General features: G+C 52.8%; 1 protein-coding gene across 1 annotated transcript in view; it reads left to right on the forward strand.

Moving 5' to 3' along the window:
* Positions 1-25,422, forward strand: part of RAP1GAP2 (RAP1 GTPase activating protein 2) — a gene marked incomplete at both ends in the record, with an annotated part of 210,207 nt that overhangs the window by 179,069 nt on the left and 5,716 nt on the right. The window contains 8 exons of the mRNA XM_082861620.1: positions 471-571; positions 2,661-2,790; positions 5,239-5,394; positions 10,638-10,709; positions 11,225-11,311; positions 12,669-12,803; positions 21,940-22,077; positions 23,823-23,941. Coding sequence (XP_082717746.1) covers positions 471-571; positions 2,661-2,790; positions 5,239-5,394; positions 10,638-10,709; positions 11,225-11,311; positions 12,669-12,803; positions 21,940-22,077; positions 23,823-23,941 — 938 coding nt within the window. The remainder of the gene's footprint in view (positions 1-470; positions 572-2,660; positions 2,791-5,238; positions 5,395-10,637; positions 10,710-11,224; positions 11,312-12,668; positions 12,804-21,939; positions 22,078-23,822; positions 23,942-25,422) is intronic.

The following is a 25,422-nucleotide window of genomic DNA, read 5'->3' on the forward strand; positions in this document are numbered from 1 at the left end:
ATCAAACCCGTGCTCCCTGCATTGGAAGCGTGGAGTCCTAACCACTGGACCGCCAGGGAAGTCCCTCACTGTGGTTTTGATTACTACTGCGTTTTCAGAGTTCTTTATGTATTTTAGATACTAGTCCTTTGTCAGAAGTCCAACTATTAATTTTTCGTTTTTGGATTGGTTTTTGGTATCAAGTCTAAGAATTCTTTGCTTCAGTTTTGCCTTTTTTTTTTTTTTAAACTGAGCAGCAGCTTTTGTTCAAATAGAAAGTCCTCATTAACCAGCCCCCAAAATCCAGCTCTGTTGAGTGAGCCTCTATTCGTCCTTCCTCCCGTGGATGACAGAGCCACTGGATGGCAAATGAGGGCGATGGGGAAAGGAAGAAAGGGACCAGGTATCTGGACAATCACATTCCTTCTCTTGGCAGCAACGAGAAGGCTTATTTTTCTGAACTTCTGCCCCTTATTCTGTTTCTCTTTCAGACCCTGGAGGAGGAGCTGTTTGGGAACAGTGAGGAGAGCCCAGCTTTCAAGGAGTTCTTAGATCTGCTGGGAGACACCATCACGCTGCAGGACTTCAAAGGGTGGGTTTTAGCCAAGTGATGGCTCTGCCCCTATTGATGAGGCCCTAGAGGAAGGGGGAGGACTGTCTGCAGAGTTTCAGGGGGTGGCATGTGAGAGTTAACAACACGCACAAGGACCATGGGATTATTTTTCAGCAAATGATCAACACTTATTGATTGCATCTCGAAGGACTCGGTGGTACAGGGGATAATCCTGAATGGCAGATGGTCTGAAAGGCATTGACTTTGGCCCTTAGGATGCATGAGGAAATCGTTCCACCTGAGATTTGCCTTCCTAATTACAGTTGGCTCAGACTGAGAGTGAAATGAATCCACCTTCCCTTCCAGGTGAGCAGGTCACTCACCTGCTAGGCATTCCGGAAAGAGGACCCTATGTAGTTTTGGGGGAAATGACCCATTTTAGATAAGACACAAAAAGAATGGTTAATTAAGAGTTCTGGTGCAAATACCGTAATCCCTCTGGCAGGAACCTATGCAACAGTGTATGGTTCTGTAAGCGGACAGAAAGAATATTGGGGCTGTTTCTTGGAAAGCTCTGGCCTTTGATGTTCCTTGACAAAGGCAACACTTGGGGAGGGCCTTCGGACCTGGCCAGCCTGTTCTCTGCCTTGTGGCTGGCACACGGCTGAGCCCTCAGAATTTCCCACCTCAGCAGCCGCATTACCAGGATGTCCTAACGTGTGAACGCACTAGCTCTGTGTCTGGCATGAAGTAGGTGCTCGATAATCACTTATTTCCTCTGCTCCCTTCTCTCCTCCTCTTCCTCCCCCTTCAAGGTCATCACTGCTGGCTGGAGCCAGTCACACATGGGTCAAAATCCCATCTCTGCCACTAATTAGCTCTATGACTTTGAACAAGTGACTTAGCCTCTGCAAGGCTCAGTTTCCTTGTCTGTAAAAAGGGAGATAAAGATAGTACTGACCCCACAAGCCTGCTGGAGAATTGAAATAGATAGTGCACGTGAAGCACTTAGGCCAGTGCCACGCAGAGTAAGCACTGGTCGTCATTGTTCTTATTATACCACCTTCCATTGGCTCTGAGATGCCATCCTTATAAGATATATCCTGATTTCAGAGAGGTTAAAATGGGAAAAAATGTTCCATCTTGCAACTGATGAAATAAAGTATATTAAAACCAGGAAGGACCCCAGAGGTCATGTAATCCTATCCCTTTATTTTCAAGAGAAAGGAAACGGAGGCCTGGAGAGATTAAGTGATATGCCCAAGGTCATGTGCTGACTTAGCGGCAGAAGCTGGTCTAGAACCTGAATGGACCTAACTCCTGGCCACATGTGTTTTCCGCCATGTGGGGCTGAGCACATTTCTGGCTTGTATTATAGTGCTTGGGGTTGGGGGGACCTGATGTTCAGAATCTGTTTTATTTCATTTTCTGAAAGGAACATGTATCCCACTCTCCTTGCTGAAGAAGATGAGCCATGGCTAGCAGCCATGTTTCTATAAGGGAAGGAGGGGCAGCTCTGAGAAGCCCACCCAGTTCCTTAGTATTTTTTTTTTTTTCCTGCCTGCAAGGAGGCAGCCAGAGAAGGGACCTCCTTGGACACCTCCCAGCTGCTGTGGTGGGGTCACCATATCCGGGACTGGCTGAGTAGAAGTCAAGCATCTGTCCCCTCTTCTCGCTGACTCCGGATACTCCTGTGGGGCTCACCACCATCCAAAAGGATGGACGGCTGCCCTGGCTCTGGGCTGAGGACCTGGACACAGCCTTGCAGAGATCAAAGGCTTATGCCCAGCCTTGGGGGCCACTAGCAGCTGGGACGGCATTTGTCTGGGGTTGTGGATAGATGGACGACCTCTCTTCCCATGGAGTGGAGGGGACACAGCCAAGGCTTGGAATGGAGGTCCTGCCTTTGTCTTTGAAATAGTAATTTACGGTTAGAAGCCAGGGCTCATCTGCTCAGAAGATGAGCCTTATCTGCTTTCCCAGAATCATAGTCTCTCTGCCCTCGACTCTTCCACATCTTCTCTCATTCTCCTGCCCCCATGTCCTTAGGGAAGGTTGTACCAAGTTGCCCACTTCCCTTCTCTCTCTTTCTCTCTCTTCCCCTGGCACTCTCCCGTTCCCCTGACAGTTTCCGAGGAGGCCTGGATGTGACCCACGGACAGACGGGGGTGGAATCAGTGTACACGATATTCCGGGACAGGGAGATCATGTTTCACGTCTCCACAAAGCTGCCGTTTACCGAGGGAGACACCCAGCAGGTAACCGGGTTCAGGATGGCTTCAGGAGCCTGGGGCGTGTGAGGTGAAAGCCTGCGTCTGGTCTCCCTGGAGAACCGAGGCCGCCTTCCCCATTTTCATAATCAAGAAGCCCGTCTGTTCAACTTTGTTCCTTTTATCAAAACCTGAACTACTGTGTTATTCCACCAAGGCCGCAGGTCAGCAGCCTGTGTGGGAGGCGGGACAGGGCTGGTTATCCCACTGTGACTGATGCAGAAACAGTGGTTAAAAGACTGTTTCCCAGGTGATCAGGGGCAGAGCTGTGAGCAGAGCCCAGGTGCCCTGATCGTGTAGGCTGGTGATAAAGAGTACATGACGTGGTCTGCAGGTGGTGGCTTGAAGCCAGCTCTGCCACTGAGGGGTATGTGACTCTGGGCAAGCTGGTAATCTTGTGTCCTCATTTGCCTCATCTGTAAAATGGGGATAACACCACGTACATTAGAGGGTTGTGGTGGGGATCACATGAGGTTCTGATGTAGGGCTCAGTACGATGCCCGGCTTGTGGCAGGCTTCCTACCTCATGTCTGTTCACTGTCCAGGCCACTCTTCCTGGCCCAGAGACGTCAAGCTGGTTATTGCATGTGACACCCCCACACCCCTCTCCAGCTTGTCTAGTCACACAGCCTTACCTCTTAGGACACCTGCCGTGGGCAGGAATCCAGCCTTTTCCTTGACTGGAGAACCCTGAATGAGACCTCTGCTTCCAGGGTATTCCTCCTTTCCCTCTCATTTGCTGCTTCTGACAGCTGCACGTCCCCGGGGAGGACCTGGCTTCTTTTTCTCATCGAGCCCTGAAACCAGCAGCTGGTCCCTGGCTGTGGTCCCATTTGCCCCGTCCCACTCTTTGTACCATTTCAGTCTCCAGGAAGATAAGGAAGGAAGCTAGGCCTTTCACCAAACTCGGACCCATTTGTTTCTGAGCAGGGAGCCCAGGAGGGAGCACAGATGTAATATTGTAAACATAGTGCCTGGCTTCTTAGGAAAAAAGGAAATTGGCAAAGGAGACTGCAGTTTGGCTCTAAAATAACTACTGAATGTTCCAGAAACAAATAGGAGCAGGATTCCTTTTGTGCCCAAAGTAGGTTTTCTCGCAGTGTTTTACCTTCAGCTCTTTTCCCTCACGGCCTCCCTCACCCGCTGCCCCAGCCTGAGACTGAGGACCGTTCTCTGCCTGGCTTGTTCTCAGTGTCACCTGTTAAGTGGGATGTGCACGGAGCTTGGCTCTCAGCAAGGACTGATACATGTTAATTTCTCTTCCTAAGAAATGGGATGATGTGTGTGCCATAAGTGAGACAACTTGTAAAAGTGCCCAGCACAGGGCTTAGTATACAGCAGGTGCTCAGTAAGTGAGAAACTCAGTGGGAAACAGCGCTTACGTGCAGTAGGTGTTTAATAAAGGAACAAAGTGTAGGTAAGCACCTAGCCTGGGTTTGGTATACAAGAGGGCCTTAACATTTGAAATCTTGCCTGGGAACAGCCCAGTATGGTTCCTGGCACACAGTAGGTGCTTGGGGATTGAGATCACCTGTGACAGCACCTGGCCGAGCTTGGGATGCTGAATCGGGGTTGTATTTCTCTCTCCCCCATGACCTCCGCCAAGCCAGGTTGCCCGTATTTCCCTGAGCATGGTTCTTCTCCTTTCTGGTATAGGACGATCTGCCCCCTCCTTCCTGATCATCCACATTTCCATCAAGTGCTCCCTTCTCTCCCAATCTCCTCTTCCAGGAAGCCCTCTCAGATTGCTACCAGGCCTCTGATCTTGCCCTCTTCTCCGCCCGCATAGGCACTTTGTGGGTAGTGGCTGATTTAGCATTTGCTGGCTGGTGGCTTTGTTAGTGTTCTCACGTGGCTCCACCTGTGTTTGTGTCTCTCCCAGATCAATTACAAGCTCTCCCAGGGCAAAACCTGGCCTCACTTTTTTTTTTTTTTTTTTTTTTTTTTTTTGCGGTACACGAGCCTCTCACTTTTGTGGCCTCTCCCGTTGCGGAGCACAGGCTCCGGACGCGCAGGCTCAGCGGCCATGGCTTATGGGCCCAGCTGCTCCGCGGCATGTGGGATCTTCCCGGACCGGGGCACGAACCCGTGTCCCCTGCATTGGCAGGCGGACTCTCAACCACTGAGCCACCAGGGAAGCCCCTGGCCTCACTTTTTAACTAGTCTCCGTGAGTCCTGAGTCAGGGCTACCTCTACGTGCTATAGAGCTCAGTAAGAAGCTTGCCAGCCTCTTCCTGACAACGTAGACATTTTCCTCATTTTTTTTCCTTTTTAGCGGCTTCTAGAGATTGAAAGAAAAAGCTCCTTGGAGAGAGAGGTCTCAGCGTTCCGGGGTTTATGTATAACGATAGAATAATGAGGAATTTCCTATATAGACCTATTCTGTTTTCAGGATGTTCCTAACTGGCTTATAACAATGGAACACTTTCTGATTAGCTCCAGAGAAAGAGACACATTGGGAATGACATTGTGGCCATCATCTTCCAAGAAGAAAACACACCGTTTGTCCCAGATATGATTGCCTCCAACTTCTTACATGCATACATTGTTGTGCAGGCTGAGAACGAGGGCACAGAGACCCCATCCTACAAGGTAAGGAGAAAGTCCCGTCGGAGGAGGTGGTGAGCCCAGGCACCTCACCACACTTCATGGAATCAGCGACATCGAGCAACACCACGTCTCAGTGGCTCCTCAGACCATCCTCCGAAACGTGATAGATTTCCCACGAGTTCTCGGGTTTCTGGGGTTTGCGAGCTAGATTCTTGGAGAGCGCCTTCTGAGGTCACCTCATCCATCTTGCTGCCTTCAGGTTCCCAGCCTCTAACTCAAGGGTTGAGAAGCACCCCGTGTCCCTACGTGGAATCTGGTAATGCCATTTGCTAGAGCGAGGCAGAGCCAGAGGCGAGCAGAAAAGAGAAAGTGGAGAGGACTGTCAGGAAAGAGGAGAGGAAGAAGGCGGTGACAAACAAAGGGAAGGAAGGAAAGGGAGAGATGTTCATGGTGAGAAGGGTGGAGAGCAGGGCAGACCCTGGCCGCTGGGTGGGCCCCTCTGGTTTAGCCATTCTGGGCAAATGATCTTAATTTGAAGACTCCCAGGGAGGTAGTGTTGTGAGCATCTGGGTCTAGACCTCCTGACCCATTTAGTGGGCTTTCACACTGGCTCAGAATCTTCACGGATGTAGATGAGCGTCAGCTGCCCTCACCCTGTCCCCTCCTGATGGCTGTGTCGCTAACCCTCTCCTTTGCTTCTCCATGAGGAACAATTCCAACCTCTTGGGTAACAGTTTCTCTGTATCACAGTGGTGTTGGGGGGCATGGGACCCAAGGGAGATAGACTGAGGCAGGGTTTTTAAAGTGGATGTTAGATAGGTTTTGTTATGTATTCCTTGTAGATAAGTGCAAAATGTGGAGTTCCCATGCTTCTTTGTGTTTTCTGGGGAGAGAAGCCATAGCTCACATTCTCAGAGAACTCCCTGTTCCCCACAGTGTTAGGAACCACTTTTGTAAGGGAGAGGGAAAAGGAGCCTGGAAGAGGAAACCATAGGCCTGAAATGTTTCCTATATAATAACTTAGGCCAGTGCTGGTCCCTGGGGTTCATGAGGCCATACCACTTCATAGCCATCTTTCCAGCATATCAATTTTGCTTGAATATTTTCGGAAAGAAAAATGATGTTATATAATTGTTATATCAGCACAAACCCAGGTGTATGAAGTGCAAAATTCACATCAGCTTTAAAGCCAAATGGGAGGCTTCCAAAACAGAACCAAAAAACCCCACTCTCTCTTGTTGAGGACAGCTGATTCCTTTATATGCCCACGTTCATCCTCCTCTGTCACTGAGCAGTCTTAGCTGAAAAGTTGGAGAAGCCATGGTTTGGGTGTTTCCTTCAAGGCTTTCACCAACGGGGACATTCATTTCAGACAACTGGTTGATTAATTTGTTGGTGGAAGCAAGTGTCCTCATTCAGTGCCTACTGTGTGGGCACTTGGAAGTGACATAAAGAACCAGCTTCAGGGAAGGGACAGAAGAGGCTGTGAGGCAGTTCAGCCACTGGGTCACTCAGACAGCCACCTGGTTCTTTTAACAGCCAGCGGTGGCAGAGACGGATCCTCAGAGTAACGCTGTGTGACAGGAGGGCACCCAGGGCCTTCCAGGCAGACACATATGTACGTGTGGCTCATCTGCTGGGCCTCTCCCGGCAGAATGAGGCCTCTCGTGGACGTCTAGTATTTGCTTTTAGTTCCTGATAGGAAATGGAGTTTCCTAACTCCATTTAGGAGGCTAACTGCCTCTCCACTTTCCAAGAGCTTTTGTAGAGTAGGAAAATACGAAAGAGAAAAATCAGAGATCCAAGAAAGCACCACCCCACCTCCAGCGTTGATGCCGGAAGTCTTTACCAAGTCTCCCTAGCCACCGTTTCTGGTCCAGGGGAAAGCACTGTCCTCAGAGAGGTGGTGAGAAGCAGAGCTCACAGGGAGAGCGGGGCTGTCCCTGTGATGTGGGACCTTGGGCTCCGCCTGCCAGGCAAACATCGAAGCTGGAGGGCAAGACTGTGAGTGGGGCTGGGTCGGGGGGGCAGAGGGCAGGGAGGGAGATCAGCCTTTCAAGGTGCTCCCCAGAGCTCTGTCCATCCACGGCCCCAGCAGCACCCCAGTGATGGGCAGGCTGAGGAGGACATGGTTAGATCCCTCAGGGGGGGTCCAGGTGACACGGGACCTTAGCTGACCCCTGCGCGCTTAGGGGCTATGGCAAAGGAGGGTGAGATTTCCTTGGGGGCTGGGCAGTGCCCCAGGGGGCCCCCAGTGGGGAGGACAAACAACAGGGAAGAAGAGGAAGGGTGTGAAGGACAGGGGTGGGAATGTGCAGGAAAGTGTCCCAGACCGAGAGGCTCCGGAATCTGGGGTTCTTGTCCTGACCCTGCCTCTGACTGCTGTGTGACCTTGGGCCAGTTTCTTCCCTCTCCGGGCTTCTGTTGCCTTCTGTGTGAAATGAGGAAATTGGAGTAGGCAATCTCTGAGCTCTTTCCAGTTCTGACATGCTGAGGAGGGGAAGGAAGGGGAGTTGAGAAAGAGGGGTGTGTGTGTGTGTGTGTGTGTGTGTGTGTGTGTGTGTGTGTGTGGATTAGAAAGTGGTTTGGGGGAACTCTAGTATTTCAGGTGTACTTTATTAGGTGCAGGTCAGCAGGGAAAATTAAAAAAAAAATTGAGTGACAGTGGTTACCTCTTATTTGATCTGCGTTGGACACTGTGCTAGGCCCTTATGAGCAGTCTTCTTGAATTCTCCCAAGCCTCTGGCCAGGCAGGCCTCCATTGGCCCTGTTTACAGGGGAGCAAATTTAGGCTGAGCTTAGGTTTCTTTTTTTTTTTTTGCGGTACGCGGGCCTCTCACTGTTGTGACCTCTCCCGTTGCGGAGCACAGGCTCCGGACGCGCAGGCTCAGCGGCCATGGCTCGGGGGCCCAGCCGCTCCGCGGCATGTGGGATCCTCCTGGACCGGGGCACGAACCCGCGTCCCCTGCATCGGCAGGCGGACTCCCAACCACTGTGCCACCAGGGAAGCCCAGAGCTTAAGTTTCTTAAGGCCTGAGGCCACGGAGCCCAGAAACAGTGGAACCAGGGTCCTGTCCAGGTCTGACTGTGGTCTTCATCACAGAGCTGTCAGAGCAGGTGGGAACTTGGACCCACGATCTGGGGTATGCATGAAACATCGCATCAAACTATGTTTCAGATGTGAATTTCATCCCCATCCTGCTAGCTTGGAAGGAAATTACAGCTGAGCCATCGCTAGGACCCTCTCCCCACCCTGTCTGAGCTCATCCTACCCTGTCTCCTCAAGTTCTGCAAAGGTGTCAGGAATCTTACGCGAAGCAGACCCCGGAGGCGGGTTCCCGTCCAGGTGCCCTCTTTCCCTCACTACTGGTCTGCTGCATGAGCGACCTTGTGGTTCTCTAAGGCTTCCAGGCCATGCTTGGACAGATGTGGGGATCTTATGAGGTCTGGAGTCCTCAGAGGCTCCCCGCCTCCCTGGTGTATTCTTATTACTTACACACCCCTGTCTCCTTCCGCTTTCCAGTTCTTGAAGAGTCTCTTCCCCAGAGTCACCTGCTGCCTCTGTCTTTCTAAGCCCTGCCCCCACCCCTGCTGGGAGGCCTTGGCTGGATTTAGAAAACAGGAAGGTGAGGTTGTGTTCAAGCAGCTTCTGCTTTCAGCTCGGCAACCCAACCGTCCCCAAGAGGCGGGAACAACAAAGGCCCAGGTGTTTCGCTGGAAAGGGGTCAGGAGAGGGAGCGCGTGGGGATAGAGAGTCGCCATCAGAGGAAGGATCCTGTCTCCCGCCTGTCTGACCCGGCTGCTGCCGTGGGCTCATGGGCGCGTCTGGCTGCGAGACTCGGGTGGATTTAAGAGCTTATCTGCAGCTCCTTACCTGGTCGGCACAGACTACTCCAATGCGAGCCTGAGAAGGAAGGGGCATCGGGGTGGGAAGAGGGGAGAGCTGGGCCTGGCCTCTGGCCTCATCCTCGCCAGCAGCCCGTCAGTGGCCTTCCCCCTCCCTCTCCCCCAGTTTTGGCTCCGTGGGTGGAATTCTTGACTTGTGCCACGGGTGCACGGTGGGTGGTGGAGGGGGAACTGTTTGGCAGCTGGAACCAGCCAGAAATCACGTCAGCCAAGCACGTACCATTTCCTGACTCCGGGCACTGCCGTGTGGGCCATGGGGACAGTCTTGCACTTGGGGAGAGAAAGTCATGTAGACCAGCCCTCTCCCGCTCCCTTCCCCTGCAGACCCTGGCCGGCCTTTCCTTGGCCTGGCTCCGAGCTGCCTGCTCACCCGGTCTGGCAGACTCTGCATCTGCCCTACTTCACAGGCTGGGCAGGCTGGCGGCATGCCAGGGCTGGGTTCGCGTCAGCAGCCGCCGGGGAAGGGAGAGGGCAGAGTCTCCAGAGAGGCCTGCAGCCTCGGGGGCTGAGAACAGGTGACACCAGGGCACCTCCGTGCAGAGAGGGAAAAGGGAGGTGTGGGGCCTGTGCTGAGCCTGGGAGACCCTCACACAGAGCGCCTTGGTGTCCTTCCACCCCCCATTCCCAGGCCGGGCCCTGGCGCTCTGTTAGTTGCAGCCTTGCCCGGCCTGACCGACCCTTTGTGTCTGAGACCAGGGCTCCCAAACACCAGTCCGCTGACCGCACAGAAGCTCTCGGGTGCGTTTAAGGGTTGCAGATTCCTGGCTCCACCCCAAAGCTGCTGATTCAGTAGGTTTGGGGTGGAGCCCATGCAATCGGTATTTATTTTTAAACACTTGAAGTGATTCTGACGCCTGGCCAGGTTTGGGAGTCAGTGTTGTCGGAAGGAATCCCAGAGCAGGGTCGGGGTGCTCTGGACTCTCAGTTCATCTCCGGGGCTGATCTCCTGTGAGCCTTGGAGGCTCCACGGCTCTGGGCGTCTGTTTCCTCCTCAGGAATCCAGGGCTAATAATTCTGCTGGTGCCTTCTCTGTAGGATTAGCGTCCCAGTCGAATGAGGTAATGCGATAGCATCTCCTGGGCTCTTGTGCTACATTAGAATCAGGGTTCCAGGCTGCTCTTCAGCCCTGTCCAGTCGTCTTGCCAAACTTGCTTCCGGCCTCCAGGAATGCAGATGAGGGTATGAGGATAGCTCCATGCCATCCAGCCCCACTTCTAGGAACAGTGACTCGGGTGTGCCAGTGATGGTTCTTTATTTGTATTCTGGGAAGGGGAGGAGGGAGAAGGGGAGTAGGTCCCCTAGGACCAGGGCTCGGAACTCTCGTCATCCTCAGCTTGGGTCTCCTCCCTCCTGGCCCACACCGAGCTTCCGTGTTTCAGGTCGCAGTCACCGCACGGGAAGACGTGCCGGCCTTCGGCCCACCTCTGCCCAGCCCCCCTGTTTTCCAGAAGGTAAGAAATTCTCCTTTCTGCTCCTCTCATGTCCGAGACTCCAGGTTTTCACACCTGAGTGTCCGTGGTTGCAGGGGCGCTGAATTGGACTAGAGCTTTAGGAGAACCTTCAGCAGGGTTGGGGAATCTCCTCACTTGGGGTCTCTCCCCACCTCTCCTGTGCCACCAGCCTGGCCCAGCACAGGGCCTTGTGTCAGGGTGTTTGATACTGGGGTTGCCTTTCTGCTAAAAGAAGGGTTTTTATGCCATGCTCCAGTCCCGGGAGGCTTGGGCACAGATGGGCTTCCAGTCATGGAAATGCCACTGTGGGTGTGGAGGGTTGGTTTTCCCAGCACCAGGGAAGCTGGTTTCCATGTTAGCGTCTTAGCAGGTGGGCTTAGGCTGGGCTAGAACTGATGAAATGTCGGAAGGGGACCTTTCAGGGGCTCTCCCAAGACCCCCTCTTCTGCCTACCTCTTCCTGTGGCTGAAGCCCTTTGGGCAGCAGCTAAGGGTGGGGTGTCTTGTCTGTTCCAGGGCCCGGAGTTCAGGGAGTTTCTCCTCACCAAGCTCACCAATGCAGAGAATGCTTGCTGCAAGTCAGACAAGTTTGCGAAGCTGGAGGTGAGAGCGCGGTTTCTGATCTTCCTCCTGCCCTCCTGGACAGCCTTTCCTGGAGGTCTATTCTTGGGAGCTGTTTAAGGTGGGGAAGCACCATCTTTGCCCCTCTAAGCCTTCAGCCTTGTGTTGATATGGAGCTCATTCTTCTTGCGGGAATTCCATCCAAACTTTAGGTCTAGTCAACCATTCACCAATCATTTATTGAGCACCTACTGTGTACTAGGCTCTGTTCTGTTCCCTGGGATACTGGGATATGTGAGGCACAGTTTCTGCCCTTATAGAGCTCATAGGCTGATGGGAGATAGGTATGATGCAGTGAGCTGGACTGTGATGGAGACCAGCACAGAGGCTGCTTCTGCTGATGGGGAATGGAGGGTGTGTTCAGGGAAGGCTTCTTGGAAGAGGTGGCCCTTGAGCTGCTGAGTCTGGATATCTGATGAACCTTTTGCCAGGAGGAAAGAGTGGGGAGGGTTATTCCAGGCATGAGAAACAGCATGAGCAAAGGCCAGGCAGATTCAGAGCGTGACTTTGTGAGGGAGCTGCAGAGGGTTGGATGTGGCCTAAGAAGGATTCATGTGGGGCCTGGAATGGTGGGAGGCCCACCTAGAGATGCTAGTTGGGTCAGATCAACTAGAACTAGAGGTGATGAGTCCCTAATAAAGTTCAGGAGGAGGTGGGAGAGAGGGTAGATTGAAGGCGAGGAGGGCAGGAAGCGTGACCAGTTAGAAGCTATTACAGGAGTCCAAAAGAGACAGTGACAGTGTGCTTACACCAGGCACAGGAAATGGTCAGAATCAGGAAGACCTGATGGACTCCAGTATATAAGGGTAGGGGTAAGTGGGATTGGTGGGGTGGCTCTTGGGCCTTTGTCTTGGGCTCTTTGCTGACATGGGGACTGCTGGAGACGAGTTCTGTTTGGACCTGCTGATTGGAGGTGCCTGCAAAGGCTGGGTTGTGGAAAGGGCTGGTCCTGGTCTGTGTGAATGGCGCCCCCTGGAGGCTGTATACATAGCCCTGGACGCACATCTGGATGGAGAAGAGCTGCGGGCTGTTGGGTACGTGGAGGCGGCACCCGGGGCAGAGATCTGGGCTAGGAGTCATCAGGGCAGAGCCATGGGAGGGCAGGATGGCCCAGGGAGAAGAGGCAGAGGGAAGAGCGCAGAGGGCCTGGCCCGGAGCTGTAGTGTTAGCTGCAGCATTTGTGAGCATGGATCTCAGCCTGGATATCGGTCCATACCATTGCCGGGATGCAGTTGGCCAGAAGAACAGCCCTTGGGCCAGGTGTCGGGAGCCCCCCAGGGAGAGGGCACAGCTCTGTCTTCAGTGCCAGCTTCACAGCCCCCACCCTCTTCCCTTCCAGGACCGGACGAGGGCCGCCCTCCTGGACAACCTTCACGATGAACTCCACGCCCACACTCAGGCCATGCTGGGACTGGGCCCAGAAGAGGACAAGTTTGAGAATGGGGGCCATGGGGGATTCTTGGAGTCTTTTAAGGTACGGGCACAAGAGCGGCCGGGGATTGCTAGGGCAGGGAGGCGGGGGCCAAACAAGGGACGACAGCAGGGCAAAGTCCACATGACCCTGAGACCAGAGCCCGAGTGCCAGCCAGCGGTGGCAGGACCAGCAGGGGCATCACAGATGTGTGCAGAGGGCAGGGGTCTCAGGAAGTGTGAGCGGTCAGAGCAGCCGACAGCGTCTCTGGCATCTTCCACCTCCTGTCTTTGATCTGGGCCATCTCCTCATCAGACTCCTGGAGTCTGGTAAGAAGGAACAGGGGAAGAGTTAGTAGCAGGAGAGGAGCCCGTGCAAGCCAAGAACATTCTTGCTTTCATCTGCCTCTTTCTGTGGTTGGGGAGCCCAGGGCAGGATGGCAGGAGCAAGGAAACCAGCCTTAGGAATCTTCAGCAGCCAGTGTGGGAGACTGCAAGGATCGTTCCCAGTTGCCGGGGCAGTGGAGGACCTGGCCAGGGCTGGTGGGATGGAGTTACAGGCAAGTCCTCAGGGACTTTGCAAAGGGAAGAGCTTTCTAACTAGAGTGAGCTACTAAAATAAGTAGTGAGCTTTCTGTCCCTGGAAGTATTCAAATAGAGCTTGGACAGACACTTAGCTGGCATGGGGTAAAAAAGGTTCATCATCACATGCTTGCCAAGTGCATATTGGTCCACCCAGCACTTAACATCCAGCATCCGATTTGAGGCTGGCTGTAATCCTGTGCAGTTGGCAGAACTTGGGTCTTGTTATTTTTCACTCACACACAGGGGGATAGGCTGAGAGAGGCTGAAGGGCTGCTCAAAACGTTACACCTGCAGGAGAGGTAGAACCTTGTTTCAAACCCAGGTTTTCTGGTCTTTAGGTCAGTGTTCTGCTGGATTGCCCATTGCAAGATGATTTGTAAAGCTACCCTTTTGGTGGCGGTATGTGTGGGGTGAGGGTTAGACTTGCCTATATTAGAATCCCAGCTCTGTGCGATCCTGGGCATGGTCTTTAAAGTCTCTGAGCTACAGATTTCTTTTCTTTTTTACATCTTTATTGAAGTATAATTGCTTTACAATGTTGTGTTAGTTTCTGCTGTACAACAAAGTGAATCAGCTCTATGTATGCATATATCCCCATATTCCCTCCCTCCTGAGCCTCCCTCCCACCTTCCCTATCCCACCCCTCTAGGCTGTCATGAAACATCGAGCTGATCTCCCTGTGCTATGCGGCAGCTTCCCGCTAGCCACGCATTTTACATTTGGTAGCGTATAGATGTCAATTGAGCGACAGATTTCTTATCCACAGCACAGGGGTGATCCATAGGGCCTCTGTCATGGAATCAGTGGGAAGACTCCTTGAAATAATGCCCGGAAAAGTACATGTGGCCTGGAATACAAGAAATGCTCAGTAGAAGTGTTAGCTGTTATTACTGTTTTCATGGAAAGTGAAAGCTTAACATACATTATTCCACTGAAAGCCTCATGACTGCCCTCTGTGCCCTGTGAGGAAGGCTATTATTATGGGCATAATAATTTTGGTATATAATTCATACCCAATTTTAATAATGATGGGTGTGATTTTATATGCGAGGAAACCAAGACTCAAAGAGACAAAGCAATTTGTCCCAAGTCACCCAGCAGACAGGGGAGTTGAATCCGGGTTTGCCAGATTCCAAAGCCTGTGTTCTTAACAGCTACATGACACTGCCTCCTGGTTCCTGACTCCATTAAGATTCCACCCATGCTAGCCCAGCCCGGGCAAGCCTGGGGTCCGTCCCTCGCTGCCAGGCTGGACCACAGAGAGCAGGGCAGAGCTCTGATGGCCTAGTTGGGGTCAGTGCTGAGATTCCTCATGGGAGTGGGGGTAGGGGCTGAGCTGCTCGCCTAGGCTGGTGGGAGATTCCTGGGGCATCTGTTTCAGTTGTGATGGACAGTGGCAGCCAGGGTGAAATAGAAATTGGGAAATCAAGAAGAAAGGGGGATGAGGGATAAGAGACGAGATGAAAGGGGAGGAAAGAGGGAGCCGGGTTGGCTAGCCCAGCCGAGAGAGGGGTGAACGTGACACCTGGTCGTTAGGAAAACCTCTGTAGGCTCTGCCCCCCATCATAGCAAGCGTATCAAACCGTTCCTGCATCCCACAGTCAATGTAATTTATGTAAGCCTTGAGCTACAGTTGACTAGCTAACCTCATGTTATATTTTGCAGACATGTAATGAAGCAAATTGCTTTCAGTTTTGCAGGTTTCTTTCTGTATTTGGGAGTTAATAATGATTTTTTTCAGATTTCAAATATTTTTATAACCTGGAAGAGCTTGTAGGCTGTGGACAGTGGATAAAATAGCCCAGCAGCTGCAGACAGGTTGTGAGTCTAAGGGTCATTTGTCCAGGCCCTTCCCTCCAGCAGGAGAAGCAGTTGATCTGTCCTTGACTCCACAGGGTCTGACTAAAGGGCTTTCCAAGAGAGATGCTTCAAGACTTTATCATCGCTTGTCTTTGGTCCTATAATCCAGGGAACTCATCTTTTCAACCCTAAATCCTTCCATCTGTAGGCTGAAGATAGACCCGCTTCTGCATTCTGCTTCCCTGCTTATCTCCGAGGTAGCACTGCGGGGCGAGGGAGGGGATGGTCACAGTCACGCAGTCACGGTCATGGTCAGTCACACAGAGTAAGCCTTCAGAGCTCTGCCGGTTATGATCAGCTTTTCTGCAAACACTGCTGGGCTTACTCTTTTGCCCTGTCCCTTCCGTCATTGCCCTCACGTCTCCCAAGCTGGGGGTAGGCCAGGCTTAGCAGCATGGAGCCCAGTGGCTTGAGGGATTCTGATGTTTGGGTCTTGCCTGTGGCCAGGTCTGTGGTCTGACCCAGCTCAGGAAACTGTTTCTAGTTTTGGTATTTCTTCGTGGGCCCCTAGGATGGCGCTGTGTGTCAGAATCATTGGCATTCCCTTGGAGTTCCTCACCCAGACCTCCATGGGATCCCGCTTGTAGGAACGGTGCGTGAAGTGACTCCAGGAAGAAAAGTTGCACGTTTCATCTCGTTCCTGTCAAATTTTCATCTCACAGGTTCAGGGAAACATAACTAAGAATTCCCAGGACTAAAAGCGATCTCAGCCATCTCTGCCCTTGCCTCTGTGACTGTTCTGCCCCCACTATCCAGGGCAGTGACCCTCTGTCTCTGTCCCGAGGAGCAGACCCATCACTGCCCTGGGCTGTGCTACCTGGCACCTCACACTACTTAGATTAGCTCTTCACATCTTACTTCAACCCCACTGGCTCTAATTTAAGCTTTTCTCTCATGAGAAACAGAACCATTGGTTTATGGACATCCACACCTGCTTCTCAAACTGAGGTGCTTGGAGGTATTCTCAGGAATCTGCCAGTGCTACGAACAGTTTAAAATTTAGCATTTTTACTTTGCATGATAATCTAAATATATATTTAGATTAAATATATATTTGCCATTAAACTCACAATTAAAAGACATTTCTATGGAATAAGTAGGTTTATTGCAAATGCAGTCCATGGGACCACTGCTGTTGGAGGTCCGTGGACATACTTGTGGAGTCTTGCAAGAAGAGTTTTCTAGATAAAGGAGTGTACGTTACTCGCCTTTGAAAAGTACTGATCTCTAGACAGTTGTTCTCAAATGTCATTCTCAGGCACTGCCAGCCGTTCATGGTGTTTTTATTGGTCCGTAATGAAATGAGTGATGCTACTTGATGTATCCACGTGCTTTGTACCTAAAACAAATGTGAGCCGTGTCTTGAGACGCACTGAGCTAGCCCTGTCCCCTGCTGACCTCATCATGCAGAAAGGGGATGGAGGCCCAGGGAGGGGAAGGTCACCCAGTGTCATTGGAACTGGGACCACAGCAAGCAGGGAGTTGTCAGGTGACTTTCTCCTAGCATCCGAGGGACTGTGATAGTTGATGCACTGGTCTGATCTGACCCCTAGTGGCGGGAAAGGAGCACCAGGCTGCAGAAATCCCTGCAGAAGTACCTGCAGGCAGGCCAGCCCTGGAGCTCATGGATTGGAGCTCTGGTCTTTCGGGGTGGAGATGCATAGTTCCTTCTCCCGTTGGGCTGCTAGAGGGACAGAAGACCCTGTTCTGGACCTAGTACTTCCTGATTAGGACGCATCTCAGCAGGATAGCAGTTAGCATCTTTCTCTCCAAGGGCCCCTGCCTCTGTTGCTTGCCTGGTACCGATAGGCATGTCCCCTTCAGTGCTCATTCCTGTGCACTGTGTCCATTAACTTGAGTTTGTTAAATTGAAACACTCACGAAACCCATTTAAGCAAGCGAGGTTTGTGGTTGACCCAGAGGATACGTGCTCCCTCGATGATACCAACGGGTGCTCATCCCCCCTGGGTGAAATGAAGTGACACAGCAGGTACTGAGAAAGTGACTCCCTCTCTCTTTTCTGACTCCCCCAAAGGAGAACTCTTTCGAACGTAAGCCGGGAGGTGAGCTGAGGGCAGGGAAACCCTGGTGACTGGGGTTGGTGATTGGCTGGGAGGAGAGCAGACTGTAAGGACAGGTAGGGACAGCTGTGTGAAATGTGGAATAGACACGGCTAAGACTCCAGGGGCCAGAAATGGTAAGATTTCAGGTCAGTGCATGGAAGACCTTTCCAGAGGTCAGGCTGTCCGCTGCTGGAACAGGCAGCCTGGAAAGCAGTGAGCAGCCTGCCCCTGGGAAGATGCGAGCAGAGGAGTGGTGCACCATGGCCTGGATGTACAGGGGCTGAGTGGGAGCGGGTCCAGACGGTCCCTGCAGAGCTGATGCCCCTGCGAAGGCTTCACGTGCCTTTTCCCTCCTGCCTCCGTGCTTGTCTTCACCACCTGATCTGCCCAGCTTGAAAAGGCTGGTACTTCCAGCTCTATATCACATTGAAACGTGGAATACCTGAGACCTTGTCACTGGGTGATTTTGTCCAAATCAAGCATTATTTTAGGATTTTGAAGGAGCCATAGTCTCTCTCTCCTTTGGTCCCTAAGCGTGGGGGAGGAGGGCTGACCCTGAACCAGCAGGTAACACACCAGGTGTCCGGTCATGTGGACACATCCTGTCTCATGTCATCCTCGTGTTTACAGACGAGGGGACTGTCTCCAAAAGGTTCACATACTGTGCTTGGAAGAACCAGCCTTCAAACCCCTTCCTGTTTGCTTTGAGCAGCAGATGGCTCCCCTGCACATCCCTGGAATTCCATGTCAGCCCATTATCTCCTCCAACTTACCTAGTTGACTCAGACAGCAGCACCAAGGGCATTCAGGAAGGTTCTTCCCAGACTGCTGGAGATGTCTGGGGGGAGACGTGCTGAAGCTCCATGGTCTCTGGTCACCCTTAGTCCATCAGCCAGTTGAACTCTGTGTTCAATATGAACCACTTTTGGGGATCTTCGGACCCTTCTATCTGGGGCCCAGGTTCTGATTTGGGTCCTGGCTCCATCTCTTACCTGAGGTGTGACCTGGGTAATCTTTTACCTTTAGGGACCTTTTCTTTTATTTATTTATATTCGGCTGCATTGGGTCTCCGTTGCTGCGCGCGGGCTTTCTCTAGTTGCGGCGAGCGGGGGCTACTCTTCATTGCAGTGCGCGGGCTTCTCATTGCAGTGGCTTCTCTTGTTGCAGAGCACGGGCTCTAGGCACGTGGGCTTCAGTAATTGAGGCACGTGGGCTCAGTAGCTGTGGCTTGCGGGCTCTAGAGCACAGGCTCAGTAGTTGTGGCGCACGGCTTAGTTGCTCCGTGGCCTGTGGGATCTTCCCAGACCAGGGCTCAAACCCACGTCCCAGGTACTGGCAGGCGGATTCTTAACCACTGCGCCACCAGGGAAGTCCTGGGACCTTTTCTATCAGTGCCATCCTCTCTGCATCTCAGAGTGGCAGGATTTAATAAGGTCATGTATGTGGAGCTCAGTAGACCAGATACCATCACACAGGGCTTATGACCCATGTCAAATCTTCTCTGGAAAGAGACATCGAGGAACAGATTACAATATAAATGATTAATTAACATGTCATTGTTGATGACTATAGTGGTGGCAACACATGAGGACACCAATGGAATGAAATGATGCTGAGATTTATGGAGCACTTGACTCATTTAAGGAACCTTGATGTTTATCCAGGGACCCCTCAGAGTGGTACCCCACCTCTCCTGCCCTCAGTTCTCCAAAGGGTTTGTGACTTAATGATCTTTGCAGGATGAAATGAATAGAATGTGCTGGCTGTTTTAACCATGTTGCAGGAAACTGTTGCTAGGGGACTGTTCTGTGGTCTAGAAAGGGGGAGAGAGGGAGAGAGATGAGGTCCCTCAAGGGGTGTCTTTGGCTCAGACAGGAGAGCCTAGGCGACATCAGGAATACAAGGCTGGTAGGCTCCATGCTTATTTGCAAACGGTCCTCCTTTCTGAATCAGCTTCCCTCGTCAGGACAGAAAGGCAGGCGGGTTGTGGTCCTTGGCTGGGTCAGAGATTAGAGAATTCCTGACCTTGGGGAGAGACCTCAGGGGTATCTGCTATTTGGGTTGGGAGCAACATGCATGCTAATTTCTTGGGGCCACGTTGCCATAGACCAAGCTCTTCTCTCGATACTTCAAGGGAGGGAAGGAGACCATCTGGAGGTTGGCACGTGGAGTGTCTAAGCTGGCACGTGTGTGCGAGTGCGGGAATGAACCCAGTGAGGATGAGAGCAGCGTCTTTCTTCGTCAGTTTTCCGGAGCTGAGGTTCTGCTGGCTCACACAATAAGGAAAATCCACTAGTTCCCTTAACGCGGGGCCCAAGGTGGCTCACGGTCATCCAGGCTCCTTTCCCTTTCCCCTCTGCCGTCCCCTGCTCATCAGCTCTACCTCTCAGGCCTGACCCCTCACGGCCCCAAGGCGGCTGCTACGGTTTCAGGAGCAGACAAGTCACATCCCTTTTGGGAACAGCCCCCAGCAGATGTCCCTTCATGTTCCACTGGCAAGGGGATGGGCGATGTGACTACCTTAGGTGGATCACGATTTACTCCTTTGTCTCGTGGAGGAAGAGAGGGCCATTGGCTCAACAGTGGCTCTGCCGGCAAGGGATGTGGGGGGAGGGGGAGGGCAGCTGTATGTCAGCAACTAGTGATATCTGCATCCTTGTGTCTTTGCACATGGACCTGAGGCCCTGGGGCCTTGGATGACTAATGAATGCAGAGGGCGCACCCGTGGGCCCTGGGTCTTCAGCATTGCCCTACTTGCAGGAACGTGTCTTGTTCCCCCAGCTGACTTGTATGTTCCTTGGAGGTAGGGGCTGTGTCTTCCACTTCTTTGACTCCCTTCCCGTTATTCTCCCAGTTCCTGGCACAGTGCCGGGCACATGAGAAGTACGCAACAAATGCTTATGATTAACAAGAAGAATAGCCACATTTATGGGGTACTTACGAGGTGCCGGGCCCTCTGCTAAGAGCTCTATATGGCTGCTCACCACAGCCCCACAGTGTAGCTTTCCTCCATCCCATTTCACAAGTAAGTCTCAGAAAAGATGAGGAACCTACCAGGGGCACCAGCTAATGGGTGATGGAGCAGAGACCCCAGATATAAATTCTGGCAGTTGGACCCTGGCACTCCATGCTTGTGACTGCTAAGCTGCATTGCCACCTGGCTGCATTATTATTATTATTATTATTATTTTGCGGTACGCGGGCCTCTCACTGTTGTGGCCTCTCCCGTTGCGGAGCACAGGCTCCGGACGCGCAGGCTCAGCGGCCATGGCTCACGGGCCCAGCCGCTCCGCGGCATGTGGGATCTTCCCAGACCGGGGCACGAACCCGTGTCCCCTGCATCGGCAGGCGGACTCTCAACCACTGCGCCACCAGGGAAGCCCCCTGGCTGTATTACTGAGTGACCGAATGAGGGATTAAAGGGAAGTGATGGGAGGGTTTGGGGGTTACTAGAGAGAAACTTCCCTTCCTAGACTCTCAGGCCATCTTTGAAGGCCTCCAGAACCGCGGAGCATCATCCACATGTGGGTAGGATCCTGTGGGACTTCCCTTGTCAGGAATCCTCCCTCGGGTCGGTCTGAGAACTGCCACTGCCCTTGGGTCCAGCCCCAGACCAACGTGGGCCTGCAGGCCCCGCCCTGCTGCCGGCTCAGCAATCTTGATTTTAGCTCTTCTCATTCTTGCATGCTCTGTGACAAGCCCCTGGCCTCCTGGACACTTCAGCGTTTGCCCACGCACCCTGTGCTCTTCAGTGGCCCTAAGCGGGCCTGAGCAGTTCTGTGCTCCGAGACCCCACGCCTCCGCCCGGTCTGAGTGTGCATCTCCTCCACTAGCAGCTGTGCCAGGTTTCAGGCTTGTCTTCACAACCTCTTAGGCCTCTGCAAGTGTGCGGGAAGGCTTGATGCGCAGAATAGTAAGAGCCCCGTATGGTCCAGCAAGGTGAACGTATTCCACGTTGCACAAAGTGCACTTCGGGATGACGGCAGAAGGGCTATCCAGTGTTTAAACACAGAAGCACACTTAGCTTTCTGCAAAAAAAAAAAGAGTCAAATTGGGGGATCCGGGCTTCCCTGGTGGCGCAGTGGTTGAGAGTCCGCCTGCCGATGCAGGGGACACGGGTTCGTGCCCCGGTCTGGGAAGATCCCACATGCCGTGGAGCGGCTGGGCCCGTGAGCCATGGCCGCTGAGCCTGCGCGTCCGGAGCCTGTGCTCCGCAACGGGAGAGGCCACAACAGTGAGAGGCCCGCATACCGCAACCGTTTTAGCTGAGGAAGCTGTAGCTTGGAGAGGTGGTAACTAGACCAGGGTCACCTGGGTTTAGTGAGCTGTCCAAACCTCACTCTCCTCACCTGTAAGATGAGGATAACAGCCTTTGCCCACCTTGCTGGGAGCTGGGGCACTGACCCCTCAGACTCCCCCTGGCCGGTGTCCTCCCTCGCCTCTGCCTGCAAAGAGCCACCCATTCCCAGAGCATAGGATGGAATCTGTGAAAATTCTCTGCAAACTGTAGTGACTGTAGTGTGGGCCACTGAGAGAGAGAGAGAGAATGTGTGTGTGTGTGTGTGTGTATGTGTGTGTGAATATGTGTGCACAGGCTGAAGGCTGTGTCTGCAGACCCTGTCAAGTGGGACAGGGTCATCGAGAGGGACCAGACTCCAACCCTTAGGCCCCTGTCACCTGCTCTCCCCACAGAGGGCCATCCGTGTGCGCAGCCACTCCATGGAGACCATGGTGAGCAGCCAGAAGAAGCAGCATGGCGGGGGCATCCCCGGCAGCCTCAGCGGGGGCATCTCCCATAACAGCGTGGAGGTCACCAAGACTACCTTCTCGGTGAGAGCCGCAGGCCCTGGGGCAGCACATGGGTCCCGGGGAGGGTCCCCCAGGCCTCAGTGGGGGAGGCTTGGGCCAGGTGATGAGACCAGTGATGACAGAGGGAAACTGAGGCTGTTTTGGGGGTGAGCCCAGGCCCTGCCCTCTGAAATGGAGCCCCCACCCCAGGCAGCGCCTGGGGCTGGCCCTGCCTAGAGGCCTCCCGTTGTCCTGTTCTCTGAGTTTCCTCGACAACTGGGCCTCCTCCTGAAGGCCAACCCTGCAAAATGGGCCTGAAGCGAGTTTCTTTGCTTGGGAGCTTGGGACCCATGACTGTGAGAAGGGTGTCCTTGCTTTGTTATTATTGATGATAACAGTAGCTGCCCTCCACTTGCTGTGCACCAGGCACTGAGCTAAGTCACGGACATTGTCTCATCCGATCCTGTGACAGCTGTCTGAGGTAGGTATTGATGTGTTTGTTCTCCATTCCTCCTTGAGGAAAAGGAGGCCCAGAGGTTTTAAGTAACTTGCTACAGGTCACCCAGGTAAGCTGAAGAGCTGAGATTTGAATGCAGGTCTCCCTGATCCAAAGTCGAAGCTCTTAGTCACTGTGTAGACGGTTCCCAAGGAAAGAGCCTGGCAGGTCTGTGGGTTTGAGTGTGGTCTGCTCACACCAGGGGCTGGCCAGGGAAGGAACCAGTCAGTCCTTTACAAAAGCAAAGTGACTTTGGATTTGTATAGACTAGTCTTTTCTTTCTTTTTTTCTTTTTTCTCTTCTCTTCCTTTCCTTTCCCCTCTTTTCTTTTTTTTCTTTTCATAGTGGAACACATCCATCATGATACCAGCGATTAGTATTTTAAATGGTCTTGCATAATTCATTTAACTTACCAAGTATTTTCATAGCTATTATCTGGTTCTTCCCAGAACGTCTGTGAAGTGAGCAGGGCAGAGCAGTTATCTTCATTCTGTGGGTGAAGAGACTGAGGCCCAGAGAGTTTTGTCACTTACCCAAGGTTGCACAGCATGTGGATGGCAGACATTGGGGCCTGGGTTAGAAGCCTGGTGGGCTCTAGAGATTGGCTGTAGGCTCTTGTCTCCCCTCAGTCTCCCACCTCTCCGTGGTCCCCCTGTGTGTGGCTGAAGCAGGGCCATGTTCTTGGGGGGCTCCCCCTTTGCCCGGGGCTGCGTGTGGACCTGGTTCTGCGGCTCCCGATCTGTCTTATTATTGTGACACCAGCTTGGACCCATTTCTTTGTGAGCAGCTGACGGAGAGTCGGGAGCCCTGGGCTCTTGTGCTCACCTGCTGGTGATTTGCTATTATGACCTTGGCCGAGTCTCCTCGCCCCTCGCCCCTCAGCTCCGCGGCTTTTTCGTTGGTAAAGCGTGAGGCTGGACCTGGGCTCTCAGCTTTGTGGTTCTCAGTCTGTGACCCCGAGTCATCCTGTCCTTATAAATATGCAGGGCTCTCCTGAGGGTGGCCCCGACCCCATGTTCCTCCAAGAATTCTGGTCTTTTGTAGACTGTTACCTGGGGCCACGAGGTTTGGCTTAAGAACCCAGGAAAACATGCTGCAGGTGGCTTGAATCTTAGGGTCCCAGATCCCATTACTAGATCCCAACCTTCCTGGCTGGCTCGCTGTGTTCTGGGATCTCCTCCAGGCCAGCTGGGGATTGCAGGACCTAGTGTAGGCCAGAAAGGGGGCTGAGAGGAAGGAGAGCTGCGTTTGGGGGTGTGGTCAGCACTCATTCTGGCGGTTTCTTTGACAGCCTCCGGTGGCAGTGGCAACAGCGAAGAACCAGTCACGGAGCCCCATCAAGCGGAGGTCGGGGCTCTTCCCCCGTCTGCACACGGGCTCTGAAGGCCAAGGGGACAGCCGGACACGATGGTAACTGTGCCCTGTGGGGGTTGTCAGCTCTCACCACTGCTGCAGCCGTCAGGTGTCATCCTTGGGGAGGGCTTTGCATAGGTTCAGGAGATGCCTTCCTTTTGACCCTGTTCCCTCCTCCAGGGACCTGCACACCCCCGTCACCCACTCAGCTCCTTATCCACCGAGGCACATTTGCCTGGTATCCGCACGGGACTTTCCAAAGTTGTCCTTGTTGCCTTTTGACCCAAACTAGAAACATTGCTTGGATTCTTTTTTTTTTCTTTGCCTCCTTTTTCAGTGCTTACTCAAATGTCCACTCTTATGGAAACCTTCCCTGATTCTACCAGATGGAGTTCATCAAACTTTCCTCGGGGCTTCTAGAATGTTCTCTCTCTCTCTTTTTTAAAGCAACTCTCATATTGCATCATACTTAACCAGTTCCAGCGAATGGACTTTCTGATCCTTTAATCACTGAGCCCTCTTGTCATTTAATTTGGCAAGCAGCATCGCTGAGTGCCTGCCGCGTGCTGGGCTCAGTGCTCTGACAGAGCTACAGAAGATGCAAACCTGCCTTCCAGAAGCTTACAGTCTTGAGAGGGAAAGGGAGGCTTTTAGGCTGATGTCCAGGCCTCCAAGTGGTCTGTCTGCAGCCCTGGAAGGCACCATCCCCTGAGCTTGGGCGTGCAGGACCAGGGGCAGGTTTATGGAGGGGGATGAAAAGCTGTTTGTAACCTGTACATGTGAGTGAGTCTTTGTGGGCCCCCCAGGAGAGAAGGGCAGAATTGGGGGTGGTCAGAACTGCAGGTCTTGAGCTTAGGAGAGAGACCTTGACTGGAGAAGAAGAGATGGGAGTCCCTGGGAGTGGAGGTGGTGTTTAGAGAGGGACCAAGGAATACAACCCCACAGGGGGTTGTATAGAATGCCTGGGGAAGACCTGCGTTTAAGGGCAAGTGGAGGGAGAAGAGCCGGAGAAGAAGACTGGGAAGAAGATGAGAGAGGAGAGAGCCTGGAGGTGTAGGGGTGAGGGGGTGGCTCTTAGAGGCCAGGAGAGGAGGCGTTCCAGGAGGGAGGGGCAGCTGTGTCAGGCACGCAGAGAAGTCCAGCTCAACGACCCAGACCCCTGCTCAGGTTGACAATTAGGAGGTCATCAGCAACCTCATTAAAAGTGCATTGAGGCACCTCTCGGCCCTGGGATGTCTATAAAACAAAAAGATAAATAATAACACGTGCTGGGAAGGATGTGGAAGATTTGGAACCCTCGTGCATAGCTGGTGGGAATGTAAAATAGTGCAACTGCTTGGGAAAACAGTCTGGCAGTTCACCAGAGGGTTAAACAGAGAGTTACCAAATGTCCCAGCAATTCCACTCCTAGGTACGTACCCGAGAGAAAGAATACATGTGTCTACATAAAAACTAGCACACAGATGTTCATAGCGGCATTATTCATAATAGCCGAAAGTGGAAACAGTCCAAAGGTTCATCACTCATTGAACGGGTAA

The sequence above is a fragment of the Leucopleurus acutus genome (assembly GCF_964270905.1).
Source record: "Leucopleurus acutus genome assembly, chromosome: 19".
Lineage (NCBI taxonomy): Eukaryota > Metazoa > Chordata > Mammalia > Artiodactyla > Delphinidae > Leucopleurus > Leucopleurus acutus.